This window comes from Strongylocentrotus purpuratus, unplaced genomic scaffold (assembly GCF_000002235.5).
Source record: "Strongylocentrotus purpuratus isolate Spur 01 unplaced genomic scaffold, Spur_5.0 spur5_scaffold_8, whole genome shotgun sequence".
NCBI classification, from domain to species: domain Eukaryota; kingdom Metazoa; phylum Echinodermata; class Echinoidea; order Camarodonta; family Strongylocentrotidae; genus Strongylocentrotus; species Strongylocentrotus purpuratus.
This window is the reverse complement of record NW_022145614.1, coordinates 17,640,611-17,659,514: the sequence shown is the minus strand read 5'-3', so window position 1 is coordinate 17,659,514 and position 18,904 is coordinate 17,640,611. Positions and strand designations below refer to the sequence as shown.

Here is an 18,904-nt window from a genome sequence, read left to right as displayed (position 1 = left end):
CGGCGTTCGTAGCAGTTCGTAATGGCATTTGTGGCCGAGGCTTAAGAAATAATTGGGATTGTTTGTGTTTTTCTTCTTGTTTGTTTAGGATCTGCCTTGCTTGCTATGTGGAGCGAGCTTCTGGCGGGCTTGGGATACGAACGCATTATTTGAATAGTTAGATATAATATTACCCGTTTGCATTATACTTTAGAGCTTCATGGGATGACAAAATAGTCTCCCTTTTTGCCGTAGTTGGTTTGAATGGAAAAAAAGGCAGTGGTGATATATTGAGGAAATTTTTGGTGATGATTTATTTAAGGGTACCGTAGGATGATTGTATAACCATGTCCTCATTAGCTTTTGAGTATGTAAGTATGTTTAATGCGGCAGGTTGTGAAGATTATCAATGGAAGTTCAATGTTTTGTTTATGTTATGCCAGGTTATATCAACCATTAAATTTAGGAAAACACTTAGGAAATTAGTGGCTTTGAGTACCTAAATAGAATTTTTATTTGATCTGGAGTGGTCATTAAGAATCAATTGGGATTAAAGTGTTTTTTTTTTACTGTCTGTTTAGGATCTGTCTAGCTTGCTTGCTCGCTGCTATGTGGAGCGTGCCTCTTGTGGGCTTTGTGTTACAGTACAGGCAATCTATAAATGTGTTTGATTATGTTGGCATGGTGGTCTATTGTATAGATGTCTTGTGAACGTGTCCACTGAATAGGCTGTAGAGATCATCTGCCTGCTCTATTTCAATTGTGTTATTTGTTTTGTTTTTTGTATTAGGGAAAGAAAATGTTCATTCGTATTGATATAGTAGTTATTACTGTGCATGATGTATTTGAATCGGTCATGTATATTTAACTAGGAAGGTGTAAAAAGGAAGGGTATTCGCTAAGGCTTGATAATATTTTATTTTTTGTTAGTTTTTGTTTGTGTTTTAGCGGGAACGGAGAAGCCGGTTTCAGTACGTTCTTTTATAAGTTCTCGGTGATGGAAGTTGGCGGGAGGGGAGTGGCTCGCATGTGTTGTGTGGTACGGGGTGGAGTCTGCTTACTTTAACAAATAATTCAGGATAAGTATACATGTATATTTGGCTTAAGATATTTTTTAACAATTTGCTTACGGGGGAAACACTTTATGTGGTAATTTCTTTAGAGTTTATGGATGTAAGGTTAGGGATACAATTATATATAAATAAAATGGCAGTGAAATTAATTTTCATGACACTAAATGTTGAGAGGAATAAGAGGTTAAAAAGAGGGAATATTTTTGAATTGTGCAAAAGTAAAAAGAAAAGTACAATTTTTTTTACAAGAAACATATAGTACAGTAGAGGAAGAAGAGCAGTGGAAACAAGATTGGGGAGGGCCCATGTTTAAAAAACACACAAAGAAAATGCAATAATTTTTCAATCATTCATTGAAATCCCCCCTGTCCCTAACATAAAAAAAGAAAATCCTCTGTACGGCCATGCATTATAGTTCAAGGCATGGGCACAGAGATGATTATTTTAATATTGGGGACCGGGGTAAAACGCAATGAATTATTGAAAATTTATTGCATTTTCTTTCCTTTTTTTTAATAAATTGTGTGTTTTTGGTAGTTGTGTGTTTGTTGGATGTTTTTTGTTTGTTTTATGTTACAGCTGATTTCATTTTTGTTTTATGTTTCAGCTGATTTCATTTTTGTATTCATCAATCGTACAAATCGTGTAATAAAAATGTTTTGCATTCATGTCAAGGAAAAACAACTGTATTTTATTTCTAAAGTTAATTTGTATTGTTTGGAATCAATAAAAAAAAACTATTGAAAAAAAAAAAAAAAAAAAAACCGTAGGTGTGTGTGTGTGTGTGTGCGGGGGGGGGGGGGGGGGTGTAAACCATGCGACCATGCGATTTCTCGCATCGAATACGAACGCTTTTTTTTTTTATTATTTCGCAATGCCCGTATAAGTATGTGCACTTTATCCAGACATATGTTGCGCTATAGCATGTAGACAATCTAAGAGCAGCTTTTATTCATTTACAAATACCATATCTAGGCCAAGGCATACATTATTTGAACATAGTGTTTGTCTTCCAGCTTCACGAATTCACGATATTGATTTCAAATATTGACACTAAACAATACAAATTACTAACTGTATATAGTTTGTCAACCCGTTTGAAGGGAACAAAATCATAATTCATCATTCATCATAAATATGGGAAGTGCGACAGCAACATTTCACTGCGATGAGATAATTACAGTGGTTTGTAGAAAAAGTAATGCATGTCATCAATACAATTTGAATATTGATGTTGATGATGATGATAATGGTAGTAATAGTGATGATAATGACGATGAAGATAATTATGATGATAATAGTGATTATAAAGATGATTAGTTCTATTAATGATAATAATGATGGTGATGATAATAATAAAACAAATAAATAATGGTAATAATGAATTCTTTTTCTACTATTGCTGCCGCTGCTATATACGACCACCACTTGTACCACCACCACTACTACTACTACTACTACTACTACTACTACTACTACTATTACAACTACTACTAGGCCTACGATTGAAAGTCTGATGTAACTCCCTTGATGGGATAGAGATCAATTTAACTACATGCAGTGAAATCGTCGGAGTACGGGGCAGTTGTTTTCGAACATAAATCAGAAGCCCAATATACTCCTGAAACAAAACCCCTGCATGGCTCGCCTTATTTGCAAAATGAATGTCTCGGTAAGTAAAATATTCAGCATTTAAAAGCTAGATAGCACGTTGATAAAATGACCGAAATTGCTGTTATCCCAAGATTCAGTTGGAATGAATGAATTTGACTTCTCAGAAAAGGGTGCTCATGACTATTCACTGTGTATCAGTTGACGCTACTTTTACATTTGCATTATGCTTGTACATACGTCATTATTGCAGTAACTTGAAAACTATACTGTAGTATGTATACTTCGTTCTGTATAATCTGTAAGATATACTGCTGTATTCTGATCAAAGCAAGATATAAAATATTTCAGCCTCAATGCAAGCATACGTTGATGATGACACAAGCCAACTAATCGCCAAAGGTCACGCTCTTTCATTTCTGGGTGAATCGCGTCAGTTTATTGTCATTCAGTTATTTTCATATCCAAGAAAATACAAATTTTATAATAATAAGTAATATGTAGAATTTATACACAGCATTGCAGAAGAAGCAATACCCTTGAAAAAGCAAAAGTAGAGTAAGTATACTTTAAAAACAAAGAGGAGTTCGGGTGACAGAGCATATATTATATCATTCATAATATCTGAATCGTAGTAGGCTCATTTAATTGATGCTTTTTTTTATTACGACACCTCCATATACTGTGGAGGTGTTGTGGTATAATGGTTCATTCACTCGGCCCTCAGTCCTAGGGTTCGAATCTCAGCCCAGCGCTAACGTCCTTTGGCTAGATATTAATTGACACATGCCTCTTTCAACCTATATGGGCAAATAGGATACAATATTTCATAATTTATTTTACCTCTTCCTTTTCTTCTTCTTCAACTGTGTTTATTATAATTTGTTTGATCAACTGCTCTAAATCTAAGTAGAATTATTCAACTAGACCAAGCTATTTTTTAATATAATGACATGATGTTATGTGAAATTATTATTGCGAACAGCATTCATGCTTTAATCCTATTTCGTGACTATTGACACGCATACACTGGGAATTTTTGAGACGTGGAATTCCCCAGGCCTAATAATAGAGGACCGAAGTGCTAACGTCATACTCGCTCGTCGTCTCGTTTACTGGTTTTAAACAATAGAGCCTGCGCACGAGGTTCAACGTGACATCGAGACAGGTTTGGCGGTGGTGTGATTACTACGCCATTGTTTAGCACCAAATTGTTTGGAAGGAGCTACCTTGACAACTTGGCTAATATGACGTCACATTTCGGTACTCTATAAAGCGTGGCTTTGATACGCTAGACATGGTATAGATCAGACAGACGGTTACACTCCCATTCTCAAATCACACCACTTCGTCGATTGATATGTCTTACAGTATGTATAACTCACTGACTCTGAATTATAGGCTCCTGATATCTTTAATTCAATGACTACAGAATATTCGTTTGACAGAAGAAGCTGTTATATGGAGCGAGTTACATCGGTTTTCAGAGTTATATTGCCCTTACTGTGATTCACGGCACCACGGAAATCGCCGCTTGAACTGTTGCTTGATAGTTCCCCCTGATACCAGTGTGGAATCAAAAGTGGGAGTGCTGCTGATGTCATCAGAGTATTGGTGATTGGTGAGTATGGAAGTTGGTTTTAATCATTTTCTCTAAGGTTTAACCCTTACTGTACTGGGTGGGGGGGGGGGCCTGCCCCCCCTCGACATTTTCGGAGATCGCGCCGCAACCGCTCGGAATTTCGAATTGTCGTTTCATGACTTTTTTTCCTCAAGTCTTACGCACATTTTGATACCATTTTCGTCGAAATCAGATATACCTGTATGGTGTTACATAACAATTAGTATGCGCATGTCATCAAAAAAGTGCTATAATTGCATATATTCATGTACAAGCAGAAATGTGAAGATATGAATTGATATCAAATTGCTTTTACATGTTTCTCAAAGTAACTTGATGTATTTCAGAACAAAAGAATACATTAGAAATAAAACAATAGATATAATAACAAATGAAAAACAATGAAATACATAAGAAAATAAAAAATTGAAAATCGCATCAAATTTGCATAAATTATCATTATTAATTACATCAAATAACTATTTTGTGTTAGAAAAGAAGTTTCATATGAATAATGAGTTTCAACATTACAAAAGTGGATTCTGACAATTTCTGTAATGATTCTAGTTCCCTGTTTATTTCCAGATTAGATATTCATGAATGCGTTATTTACATATTTATAATTTATGCAAATTAACCTATGCATTTTCAAATATCATAAAAATAATGAAACCTCATGAATTTGAGATGAAGGAAACATTTATTCAATACATTTTCAAGATTCTTCACAAGTCTACTGACAAATATGTAGAGTTTTCTGTAAAATGCATAAAATTATCATTTTGCATAATTAATTAGGCTATAACGACAAAAATTTGCATATTAGGAAAAAACTAATTATACTATCTTGTTCCTTACGTAAATATCTACAAACATGCAAATTTTCTCGTTCATCGGACATTCGACGACCGAGATCATAGGGGGGGGGGGGGGGCTCCCAGGCCCCCCCCCCCCCCAGTCAGAGAGTGCTCGAAATAGCCCAGTACAGTAAGGGTTAAGACCTATTTGAAAAATGAACTAAACATATTTTAATCAGTAATCAGTTGTATTCTTGAATATAACTGAAGGAATGGTGTTGAGGAAAAAAAAAAACAACAACACTGGAGTAAAATTTACGGGGTTATACCATGATTGCAGGGCACTTAAGGCGAACAGTACTGAGTTAACAATGGGTAAAAAGGACATATAAGTAGTATCCCTATGACAATGATATATTAAGTAACCTAACTTTCGTGAATTCATTAATTTCGTCATCATTTCATATATTACTTGATGAATAAATACGGAAACCAAGGCCATTGATTGAAGGAGATATGTGGGGTCCTTTATCGTCTCCTTTTCATTTTCTTTCATCATCACTTTCCCCCTCTTTTAACCATCTCTCTCTCTCTCTGTGACCCTCTTCCGATTTAGCCGTTCGAAGGGGTGTGGTACGTGGAGCACGTGCTCCCTATACTTTAATTTGTTTTGGAGCCGTTTGCTTTTCGTGTTTATCAATCATAACCGCATCTTTCAGGCCCGAATGTACAAAGGGATTTGTCGACAAACCTAGGTTTATGTGTGTCATATGACGCGTTTCGAAACAGACCTTGGTCTGAAACGCGTCAAAACGCGTCATATGACGCACATAAACCTAGGTTTGTCTACAAACCTTCTTGGAGAATTCGGGCCTGAGAGTATTTTATGCGGAAACTGTCAATATGTTTTACTAACATGCTTTTAACTTTTTATAAGGAGGAGTGTGGGTTTTGGTTATCCTAATTAAGCCCAGATCGATGCATTATGATTGGATTTCATGGCTGTGGAAAATCCCCACCGGAAACATCGATGACCCTATTCCAATCGACTCCAAATCACCAATGATGTAGTCTCTCGGCAGTGTTACTTAAAATGTTGAATACTGGTCGTGCGTAATAGCGTAAGCAAATCACTGGAAATGTGTTGGGTATGTACTTAACACTTGATAGTTAATATTCAATTGTTTAAAAAATACATATTTCACGTCTGTATGTTTTTTTTTTGTCATCTTAATTTTTATTTATTTTTGTAGACAGTGAACAATATTCTAATGAGAATTAGTTGTTATTGTATTTGTAATTTTAATTCGTTTTCTTATATTCTGTTGTATTGATGTAATTCTTCGTGTTCCTGGAAATAACGTAGAATAAAAGGAAAGTAGATAAGGCGAGGCGTCAAAAATAAATTTACCAGCCAGCGGCAGCTAACTGCACTTGTGCGTCCTGGCTGCATTTTTTAAATAAGCTCAGCCGGCTACCGCTGGCGGTAGGAAATGGCATTCAAAAGCATGCGCCGGCTGCCGCCTTTCGAATGGAAACCGAGCCTCAGATCCCAGCCTGGCGCAAGCCGGCTGGGCTAATAAGTGAAAAATAATTGCCCCAGCCAGGCTTCGGCCGTAATTGCAGCCTCGATGCGCCAATACGTGAGGCGGCAGCCTGCTGGTATCGATATTTTTGACGCCTCACCTAAATACAAAATATTTGAGGTTGTCCAGAATTATTGCTAGTTGACTAGATTTTTTGGCAAACCATTACACTGGTACTACTGTATGGATAAATAACTAAGTCCGTTTTATGTTTATATTATTCTGTCATTTTAAAGACATAAGCCCAATCCTCTGCTCATCCTGAGCTCATAGTAGCTTGTATGCAATTACCAGGCATAATTAACTTGTATACCCCTAAAACTATCAGCTTCATAACCAATTAAATGAGAGTATAAAGTCAAACAATAATCATGGATTAACAATCGAGTGTCGTCTAAATCCTCTTTTACCAATTTATTCTCACTGATTTTGAGCCCTTGAATAGAAAAGTTATAATGCCACCTAAGACTAAAAAAAAGAAAAGAATCATTTACAAGCAAACATTATCTTATTCTCTTCTCGCACTCCTTGTTTAAGGCAAGTCTTGTAATTGAGTCATCCAAAATGGATAAAGTTTACGTGGGATGCTACCTACCCGGGTACGTTACGATTATTTACGATTATTTACAGAGGGGTGCAATTGTGCATCACCCCGTGCACCACATCAAACTCCCCTACTTTAAGTGAAGTATTTCATTGTATTTTGTAGTTTGGTAGGTTTATTTTAATAACTGTTTAATCATCAGATATTAATGATAGTTTAAAGATATGGAAAATGTTCTTGTATTTTATATATAGCAAAGCAATTTCACATACAAATTCACTACCAAGTGTCGTATAATCCGCCGATTGTCGTCTGCTATAAACGTCCAGTGAGCGAAAATGAGACAACCGGAGCAATATGCAGATGAGCTTCAATTCATTTGTATTTTTTTAAATCTAGAAGCTCTAGAATAATGAAATTTGCTATAAATATGGGGTTAACAGGTATAGAGAATGCAGTTCTGTTGTTATTTCAGCTATTTGGTGTCAAGAAGGGTGCCCCCTGGTGTCACGATTTTGGTAAAATCAAAATGCCTGTCTCATGAAATAGTAAAATTACACAATATAGATAATATGTCATAGTCAACATTTTGGCCAAATTTGGTGCTTTTGGAACAATCTGAACACAAATATCCCTTACACCCCCGACTAATCTTCTTTTGTCAATAGCTTTTGTAGATATCATATTTATTTCTTGCGTTTTACTGAATCTTTGAGGATACCTTATGCATCGTATGCACCTGAAATGAAGTAATGGGCAAGTAAGAAGTGCATGAAAATATGACGAGACAATAGGCTGTAAAAGATAATTGAAAGGTTATCCTATGAAAGCTAAGATATATTCAATCACATTACACAATGAATCAAAAACAAATAAAACAGAATAGAACTTTTAAAATGACTTGGATAACAGTGTAACACATGTATATGAATAGACGCACTTTCGGTGTAACCTTCTAACCTTGGTACAAGGAGATTTTGACGGTACTTGATGCTCTGTCAACAGTGGCAGGAAAAATATGCATAGGGTATCATAAAACTCTTTACCGTGAAAATAGATTCCAAAGTCACATTGACAACGACTTTTTCATTATAAGCTATTAAAATTGGGTATACTTTTCCTTGATACGCACTGAATAATCAATATTTACATATAATATGTTCATTTAGCCAGTATCTTTTAGGACTTGCCATCATGTACCCAGGGGCGTCGCTAGACCTTTTTCCCAGGGAGGGGGGTGGGGGGGGGGGGGAGGGGGGGGGGGAGGGGTGTAGAGGCCAACGATTACCGACAAAACTAGCCACCAATTACCGACAAAATTAAATGTCCCAATATCTACAAATTTAACCCTATAAACCCGGGGCAGAAGGCTAAATTGTTTTTTCTATGGACTATCTATAGGACTTGCGTATGCGCAAATTGTCATTTTCGTCGACAACATAAATATACGAATTATTTCGTCAACTTAGTCAGCATCATAGCTATATATTCCAATGCAGGCGCGCAGCTAGGATCTTATTTTAGGGAGGGCGGTAGTGAACAGAGAATCACTTAAAGAGCGCGCGAAGCGCGGAAGCTTAGACGTTTCCTTAAAATATTAGGAAAAGAAGACGATTTATTGTACCGTTTTCGACTGTTAATCATTGCTGAATGAAGCTCCCCCCCTCCCTCCGCGCGAAGCGCGAAAGCTTTGACGTTTCATTAAATTATGAGAAAAAGCAGACGATTCGGTGTACTCTTCTCGACTGAATTCAGTCGAATACTGTTCCTTATCTTAATTCAGTTCTCCCCCTGCCGCGCGAAGCGCGTAAGTTTCTAGCGTTTCATTAAATTATTAGAGAAAGTTGTACCGTTTTCGACTCTTAAATAAGCCCTAATTGTCTGAATTCAGTTTCTCCCTTTAGCGCGAAAGCTTTGACGTTTCCTTAAACTATTAGAGAAAGCAGACGATTCGTTGTACCGTTTTTGACCCTTAACCCTTGTCTGAATTCAGTTTCCTCCTCTTCGCGCGAAGCGCGAAAAGCTTAGACGTTTGATTTAATTATTATAGAAAGAAGACGATTCGTTGTACCGTTCTCGAGTCGTCTAAATGTCGTTTTCCCCTCCCGCTTGAAGCGCGGAATTTTTTCCTTTTTTTTTCCATCAAAATATAGAGAAAGAAGACGATTCGTTGTACCGTTTTCGACTCTTAATAAGCCATATTTGTCTGAATTCAGTTTCCCCCTCTCGCGCGAAGCGCGTAATTTTTGGCGTTTCATCAAAATATTATAGAGAAAGGAAGACGATTCATCGTACCGTTGTTGACTCTTAATCTTTGTTTGAATTTAGTTTCCCCGAAAATTTTAAACCTCTGATTTCTTTAGCTGATATTATAGGAATGTGAAACTTTGAGAAAATACAAGTATTGTAGTTGTAGTCACTCTCACAGTCGTCACAGAGGATACAAAGTCACAGTTCGTAGGGAAAAAAACTTGTCGGCTGACCGAAAATATACATCTCACCGACTTCAAACTTCTGCATTGATATATCGACCAAGAAAACCGACACAGCTGACCCGACACAGCAACATATTTATCCGTGTCTTTGTTGCTCCCTCGACGAGACGACTCCACCCAACAACCCCCTCTCTCTTTTACTCCCACTCCTTTTCTCTCAGGCTCTTACCTCCCCTCTCTCTCCTTGCTTTTATCCCCTGTTTATTTTGTTTCCCTTTTTCATTTTCCTTCTTTTTTCCGTTTCTTTCTTTTCTTTCTTTTCCTTTCTTTCCTCTCCTCCCTCTTTTTTTCTCTTTCTTTCTTCTCTTTTCTTCCCTTTCTTTCCTTTCTTTTCCTTTCCTTCTTTTCTTTTCCTTTTCTTTTTTCTTTTCTTTTCTTTCCCTTTCCCTCTCTTTTCCCTCTCCCCCTTTTCTCTCTTTTCCCGACGGCAGCGCAATTTTACTGGCAATATCCTGACAGGTGGGGGTGTCGCACCTCCACACCCCCCTTTGGTGACGCCCCTGCATGTACCTCTGCCATGTCACATCGACACGTATGGCGATTATGGCATTTAAAATACCAGCGCTCTTCTCCTTTCTTAATCTTTCTTTGCCAGTCACTCTCTTCCTTTTTCATTTGTTCACCAATTTAAACTTTGCAGCCCCTCCTATATCAAATTTATTCTGATGTTCTATGCATTCAGCATGCAACCTATGAATAAAAAAAAAAATCCTACGCAAGCATATGTACCCTATTGCCCCCCCCCCAAAGGTAATGTCAATGTCACATTAATGGGGATGAGTTTGTTTGTTTATAAAGATATATAAACCAATAAATAAATTTAATTAAAAAATAACAAAATATGTTTATATAACCTAATTCATATTTTCTTATATAACGTAATCATATGTTTCTCTGTATATTCTAGATGTCTCGAAGCTGACAAAGATGTGGGGTTATGATGATGATGACAACGGAAGCCGTTTTGCGTATCGTCCTAACTCGAGAGATGACCGTGAGAAGAGTAGACGAAGTGGATTTCGAAGGGATGGGACCAGAGGACAAGGCAGAGGAGGTGTAACGGGTGGAGATAACGTCATGTGGGGAAAACAGAAGAGGAGGAAAGTAAGTCGTGATAGAGAAGACGCCATTAAGGCTAAAAGATTCAGGGGAGATAACTTCCGAAAAGGAAGGGACACAGAAGGAGCGAGAGGAAGGGGACATGATGGAGAGAGAGGAGCTGGAAGGGAAGTTGGAGGCCAAAGAGGCAGTAACAGAGGAGGCCCATTCCGCCAGCGCTACGACAGGCAACACGACGGACAGCGAGGCGTTCGGCCTAGAGGCCGCTGCCAAAGAGGGGACCACGTGGCTCAGAACGCAGCTAGATCTAGAAGAGAAGGCTATCGGACACGGGAAAATACTAGGTAAAGTACAAAATCTTAAAGGAGTGAGTAACATTGCTGAAAAGGATTCACTTCCTTTCTTCAAGATAGATCGCTTTGCATGTTTTGCTTCCTTAGGCCTCTATGATCCGATATTCTTTTACACATTATAATACGTTGCAATGAATATTTTTGTAACAGGTAAATAGGTTAAAATATTTGTTTATGACGACACCTAGACCTACTTGTAATAAAGTAGAAATTAGTCAGTTTAGTAGAAATTGTACATACAAATCCCCGTAAATGTTGTATTCAGTACTTTTTCCAGCGAGTTGACACATTTGTTTAACGGTGAGTTGAAAAAAATAACACTTAAACTTTGTGTCAGTCTTGAAATGTATGAAAGGCGGTAGGTAAAAGTAAGAAAAAAATAGCTCTTCGTGACATGAATATGAATCAATCTAAATATATTCACATCATTTATTTCTACCATTTCAGATATGGACAGACCCAAGGAAAATACCCAAATATCCAAAGTAACTTCAGACCACTAAGTTCCACACTTCTCATCGAAATACTTGAAAAAGACCCTTCCGAGGCCGCTACAGAACTTGGGTCCCTAAAAGGAAGCCTTCAAGCCAGTCTCAATGAAGACTCGATGGATGAGGTACAACAGCATCGTCTTTGGGGGGCTCTAGCATTTATTTGCGGAGCTCTAGGTACAGAACAAACAGTGATCATGCTCCTGACAATGGCCCTCGAGTCCAAACTCTGTCGTCAGCATTTACTCACGTTTTTGACCAATCTCAGGCGTCCAAGAGAGAACATCGACGCAAGGCGGTTAAACCTTTTGAAGAATGTCATCACTGTCTTCCACTCAGCCATGCAAAGTTTGCCAAGCCGTGCTTCAGATCTCAAAGTTGCAGTCACTCTCATCTCCGATGCTGTAGCAGACATGGATGAAGACGACAAACGTGATGACATCATGGAGTCAATAAAGTCGTTGAGTAGTCACAATGAGGACATTGAAAAAGAAAGGGAAAGAAAGAGACAGATGGACCGCATTTCTAAGAACCCACCTCCTGACGACTTCCGCCAGCAAGACATTCTTCCCACTGTCAAGGAATTGCAACCCGGATATAAGCCGTTTCTCCGCCCTCATCTGACTAGCGGTGTATATGCCGATGCAGACCACTACCTGGATGTTCAGTTCAGACTCCTGAAAGAAGACTTCGTCTACCCTCTTCGCAATGGGATATCAGAGTACTTAACTTTCAAGAAGGCGAACCCTGAAAGAAGGGCCAAACTTCAGGATGTGCGAATCTACGAGGAAGCCCACTACGTAAAATCTGTCCGTGATTTCTCCGGAATTTCACATTACATGGCTTTTAAGAAGTTACCTCGTGTCCGATGGCAAACGACAAAACGACTCATGTACGGATCATTGCTCATCCTATCAACGGATGATTTTAAGTCCTACGTATTTGCTACAGTGGCCAAACGGGACGTAGAAGAATTAGAGAAGGGAATGGTAGCTATAGCATTGGTCGACCAAGAAGATGCATCATGTCTACATAATAAGAATTTTGTGATGGCAGAGTCCTCTGTCTTCTTTGGAGCTTATCGCCCAGTTCTCCTGGGTCTCTAGCGAATGTCTGGCCCATGCTTGCCGTTTTCCCAATACACCTTGAGCATGTTCCATGATGTAAAGCCACCCAGGTATCTCCAAGATTTGATGGTAACTGAAGACGGTGAAATTCCATGTAGTATTGATATCTCACCTCTGCTGAAAGGCATACCACGATGCTCTCCACTAGTTGATGTGCCTGGCGATGGTGCTTGGCCTGATATTGACGATGTACAGCTCGACCAATCACAATATGAAGCTGCCAAGACTGCTCTCACCAAAGAACTTTCTGTCATACAGGGTCCCCCAGGTACTGGCAAGACTTTCATAGGTCTGAAAATTGTAGAGACCCTTCTCCTCAACAGAGAAATCTGGTCAAGTGAAGAAAAACCTAGCCCAATATTACTCGTGTGCTGCACAAATCATGCACTGGATCAATTTCTGGAGGGGATCTTAACATTAAATTGCTCTGGCATCGTACGAGTTGGAGGCCGTAGCAAGAGTGAGCGGTTGCAGTCGTTGAACCTTAAACGGATGGTTGGTCGGAGGGGACTACATGGTGAAGAGTACGTTCAACGAAGGATTCGTCATGTCAAGAAAGAAGTTGACGCTACAAAGAGACGTGTGGAGAGAACGCAAGCCAGAATAGAGGGTGCAAGAAATGGGATCATCAACGAGTACGAACTAGGCCCGTTCATGTCATGGCAGCATTACAACAGCCTCCTGCGTCTTTCTCATTTGAAACAGTTAAACTCCTGGCTCGTAGAGTGGCTTCTCTGTGAATGTGAATATGACAGGGATTGGAACCAGCAAGCAAGACAGGATACACTAGAACAGAGAAATAAACAGCAAGGAGAAGAGAGGATAGAAAGCACAAAGCCTGATCCTGTGCCAAATGAAGCAACAGTTAAGGTAGAATCCGAACGAAGTGCCATCGAGTCAGAAAGAATGATTGATGGCGAATATGGTAAGGAAGATTCTGATGAAGAGGAAGACGAAGACTACCCTTTCCTAGGCCTTGACTTAAATGATCTGAACAAAGCAGAGGACGGTATCTTGCGGAGGTTCATCCAAAGGAAGATGTCTGGCAAAGATGTTCTCGATCCAGGTGCTCTTCAATCAGTAATGGATATTTGGAGTATGTGTCCAAATGACCGCTGGGCACTCTACCATATTTGGTTGCATAACTACCTTCAACAGTTGAAAGGAAAACTGCCAGCCTATGAACTCCAATTCAAGAAATCTTGTGGTCAGCTTGGTGAAGCTAAAGACGTAGAGAAATACCAAATCCTTCGACAGGCAACTATAATCGGTATGACTACAACTGGAGCAGCTAATCACCAGCAGGTTTTGCAGAGAGTCCGGCCAAAGATTGTAGTAGTTGAGGAGGCAGCTGAGGTACTGGAGGCACACATCATTACGGCATTAAATGCATTCTGTCAACAGCTCATTCTCATTGGAGATCATCAACAACTTCGACCAAAACCGAACGTGTACCACCTGGCCAAGAAGTATCATCTGGACGTTTCATTGTTTGAAAGACTTATCAACAATGAATTTCCTTACTCACAGCTTGAGCTGCAACATCGGATGCGTATCGAACTGTCGAATCTGATGAGAAGGCACTTCTACAGCAACCTTCGCGACCATGAAACGGTGAAGCAATACGAAAGTTTGAAAGCAGTTCAAAAAGATATCTTCTTTCTAGATCACGCGGAACCAGAAGATGAAATGGAAGATACACAGAGTCACTACAATCTCCATGAAGCCAGACTCGTAGTAGCGTTGTGTAAATACTTCCTGCAGCAGGGGTATGAACCTGATAAGGTTACAATCCTCACAGCTTATACAGGTCAGCTACTGAAAATCAAACACATGATGGATCGTAGCAATTTTGAGGGAGTCAAAGTTACCTCAATAGACAGCTACCAGGGTGAAGAGAATGATATCATTCTTCTGTCATTTGTGAGGAGCAACAATCATGGGCGCATTGGATTCTTGGGGATTTCGAACCGAGTCTGTGTCTCATTGTCAAGAGCAAAGAAAGGGCTCTACTGCGTTGGAAACTTCACCCTCTTTGCAGAAAAGAGTAAGCTATGGAAGGGAATAGTGAAAGATCTAGAGTCAATGGGATCTATCGGAGATTCCCTTACGCTGCAATGCACCAATCATCCAGAAGAGAAGACAGCGGTGAAAACTGCCGATGACTTCAAGAAGGTACCACTAGGAGGATGTAGTAGAGACTGTGATACCAGGCTTGATTGTGGACACGTTTGTCGATTAAAATGTCACTCAGCGGATCTAAATCATCTCGTCTACAAGTGCAAGGCTCCTTGCTCCGAGGTTATCTGTGAGAAAAACCACAAATGTCCAATGCTATGTTCAGATCTTTGCTCGACCTCTTGTTCAGTCATTGTGGAGAAGATTCTGCCCTGCCGTCATGTCTGCAAAAGGGAGTGTAATACCGACATTCAGGTCATTATGTGCGAGGAAAAGGTTGACAAAACCTTAAGTTGCTCACACGTCCAATCTCTTCCTTGCCACATGTCAACGGCGGGACTTGAAAAAGAGTGCGAGGTCATCATCAACAAGGAACTGCAGTGCGGCCACAGAAAGACAGAGAAATGTAATGGAAGTGGTCGATGTGATGAGATAGTCTTACAAGTTCTGGGATGTAACCATACCTGCCAAGCAGCGTGCCATAAAGATCCAAAGAACATCAGATGCGAGGAAAATGTTGAGAAAACCCTACCATGTGGACATATGCATGCTCTTCTCTGTTCCGAAAGTATTGACAATTTTAGGTGCAATACAATTACCAGAAAAAATCGTTCATGTGGACACGAAATCATGGAGAAGTGCTGCCATAACAGTAAATGTTCCGAACTTGTAGAGAAAACCTTGCTTTGCCGTCATAAATTTGAGATGAAGTGTTCGACCGAAGTTGAAACAGTAGTATGCGAAGCAAAGTGCGGTAAGCAGCTTCCATGTGACCACACTTGCAAGCAAAGGTGTGGGGTGGATTGCACTGAGAACTGCACAGAGATGATCACCAGAGAAGACTGGCCATGTGGTCATAAGGTAACCGTTAAATGTTGTGATGAAAGCGACGCATGCTACATCGCCTGTGAGGAGATCTTGATGTGTGGTCACAAGTGCAAAGGGACCTGTGGAAAATGCTCACAAGGTCGTTATCACCACCCCTGCATTGAGACGTGTAAGAAAAAGCTGGTGTGCGGACATGAATGCGCCCTCAATTGCGATGCACCATGTCTTTCATGTGAAAAGAAATGTCCTCGGCGTTGTCGTCACTCGCAGTGCAAGCATCCGTGCAGTGAACCATGTGATGTTTGTACGAAACGATGCAACTGGAAATGTAAGCATTACGAGTGTAAGACGTTGTGCTGCGAACCTTGTGACAGACCCCCATGCAACAAGCCCTGTCCAAAGAAACGGAAATGTGGTCACCCTTGCATCGGCTTATGTGGTGAGATCTGTCCCAATAAATGTCGCATCTGCGACGAAGAAGATTTGGAGCAACGTTTCTTTGGGACCGAAGATATCCAGACGGCAAGGTGAGCTGAATTTTATAGAACCATCCTTTTAGCAAATAAATCAAGGAAGACGCCTACAACATACAACACATATGTTAAGAGATGACGTTGAATATTCTAATTGCTACCTTTTTCATAGAAACTGCATTTCACAATATAGAGGAACCCCCTTGTAAATTTCCTGCTTAATTTCATCATTACCACTACATGCCTCTGTACAAGAAAGACTATTGAATGTCAATGGAATAAGATATCATTGCAGTACTTCGATAATTCGTCTAGATTCATATTGCTCTTCATGCTCCTTGGAGGATAAAATTAAAGTATTGGAAAAGAATTAGAACCATTAAAAACCATTCCTTAAAACTATATGAGAATATGCCAACAGCAGAGCTAGATCCGTGCTTTTACACATTTCAAAATTTCTTTTGCTACGTCTAAAGGTACATTCAACTAGAAGACTGTGGACATTACTTTGAGGTAGGAGAGCTTGACAAGTTCCTTGGACTAAGCACACAACCCGACGGTGCAGGAACATTTACCAAATTATCGGTAATACTACAACATTTGTTTGTATTAATTATTAATTAATTTGTCTTTTGAATTTGGGTCGCTTTATCGTTGATTACGACACACCTCTAATCTAAAAAGTACATGCATGTGTAAATGTGTTAAAGGTAGACTAACAAGGATTTGGCCTAATTCATATAACACGTGCAGTAAGAATTATTCTTTTAACTCCTAAATTTGTTGATGTTTCAGTCACTTTGGTGTTAATTGATTACTGTGACACTGAAATTAATATTGGTTTTTATTTTGTTTCATTTTAAAGGTAAAAACCTGTCCAAGATGCGAAAAACCCATTCAGTTAAGTCGTCGCTACCGGAATATCCTGAGAGAATCTTCAGCGATTAAGCCGCGAATCGTGGAAAAGCTACAGGATGCTCGCAATAGCAATGAAGACAAACACCTCCTCCATGAAGTCAACTTAGCCGTCATGTCGGCGAGACAAACCATTCAAATTTTGTCACTCCAATCGTCAACAGCGATCTACTCAACGCAATTTGGGGCATTGGTAGAGAGTAGAAAAATGATAAACCGGCCATTTTTGAACAAGCTTCATGAACTTCTCCAGGTATCAACAGAGGAACTGCACAGGCATAGCGAGTCGTCACCGAATGTGCTCGTAGATCAACGCGCAAACGATCTCTGGAATGAGATGAATCGAGTGACGATCATGTGTGACTTGGCCGAAGTATTGAGGGAAGGAGCAACAGAATCGACCGAAGTACCCAGACTTCTCAATATCCTAGACCAGGACAGGAATATGACATCAGGACATGTCATCCTTAACGAAATTCGCAATGTAAATGGGATGAGCCATACTGGCAGTAGCCTACGGACTTCCAAACGCCCTTCTCGTCTTTCCTTCGACGTAAACATGTGGTTTACTTGTGCCAAAGGACATCCCGTTTCGAATGATCAGCTCAAGGAGGACGCGTGCGAGGACTGCGTCTTGGAGAAGGATGAGCAGGAAAGATCCCGCTCCGAGGTTTCTGCAGCTGTAGGACAACCGGATGACCAAAGACAGAATGTGCCCAGTCATCGAGGTGTCGGTAGTCAGCAAGGCCAGCGGGGTAGGGGACGAGGACGTGTAAGAAGAGGTAGAGGTGGAAGGGGTGGTCACAAGAGAGACTACCAAAGAAACTATGGCCCGTTTTATGCCTGAATATGCGATCAGAATGTTCGTACATAAGATATTGCTAGACATTTTGCAGGAAGATGTATATAATCGATATAAATCACGGTTTATGAATCCTACTGACCTTCGTATGAAAGATGTTTTACCCAGATATGCTTTATTGAAAGATCGTAATTGATTCGAGCTACATGTATAATATTTTTCATTGAGATGAATAACGCCTGAGCAATAAATTGATAACGAATTCGAAGTATACTGATTTGCCGAAGTCTTTTTAATCTGTTTAGAATGTATTGGTTTCAGTATAATTTATTCAAATTATTTTTCATGAATTATTTTGAGGACTTATGACAAATATGAAAAATATGAAAGAAAAGAACTTATGAAAGACATTCCATGTGCTTTGTGAGGTATAAATAATCGTTTCGTAACGTATGTAAATATTCTTTATATTTTCTGTTTTTATTTTAATTGGACCAATTGTTTAACCCCACCTTTTCCCTGTTTAATGATATTAAATAATAATACAAAAGTTACTTATAAAGCGCTTACCACCGCCGTCTCTAAGCGCTATTAATACTTAAATAGTATGGTAGAAATATAGAAGAACGCAGAAAAAGTACATGTCTGTATAAGAATACAAATTCGTATCAATATGTTGTAAATAGATCTTCACTTTCTTGATCTTCAATCAAGATGCACTTAGGTGTACACTAGTTTAAGAATTTGAATTTTAGAAATATATTGATCGTATCCAACAGTTCAAAGTTGTTTTAATGCAATACTGTACTAGAAGCCCTACCGCAGAATCCCTTCTAGTGCCATGTGAAGTCAACGGTAGCAGTATGGTGTCGTTGGTTCTCGCAGCGAAGTGGAAATCAATTATTTGATTATACACCGTTGGCAAGTTGACCGTGAGAAGGTTCTGTGCAATTACTAGTATGCTAGAACAGA

General features: G+C 39.3%; 1 protein-coding gene and 1 pseudogene across 1 annotated transcript; both read left to right on the top strand.

Annotated features, from left to right (window-relative positions):
- The first annotated feature begins 10,633 nt into the window (after positions 1 to 10,633).
- LOC588448 (NFX1-type zinc finger-containing protein 1-like) lies at positions 10,634 to 12,715 on the top strand. The gene is made up of 2 exons (XM_030976076.1): positions 10,634 to 11,109; positions 11,566 to 12,715. The coding sequence occupies exons 1-2, from the start codon at positions 10,634 to 10,636 to the stop codon at positions 12,713 to 12,715; spliced, it is 1,626 nt and encodes a 541-aa protein (XP_030831936.1).
- A 45-nt stretch (positions 12,716 to 12,760) lies between these two features.
- LOC115920375 lies at positions 12,761 to 15,489 on the top strand (annotated as a pseudogene).
- Positions 15,490 to 18,904: the final 3,415 nt, after the last annotated feature.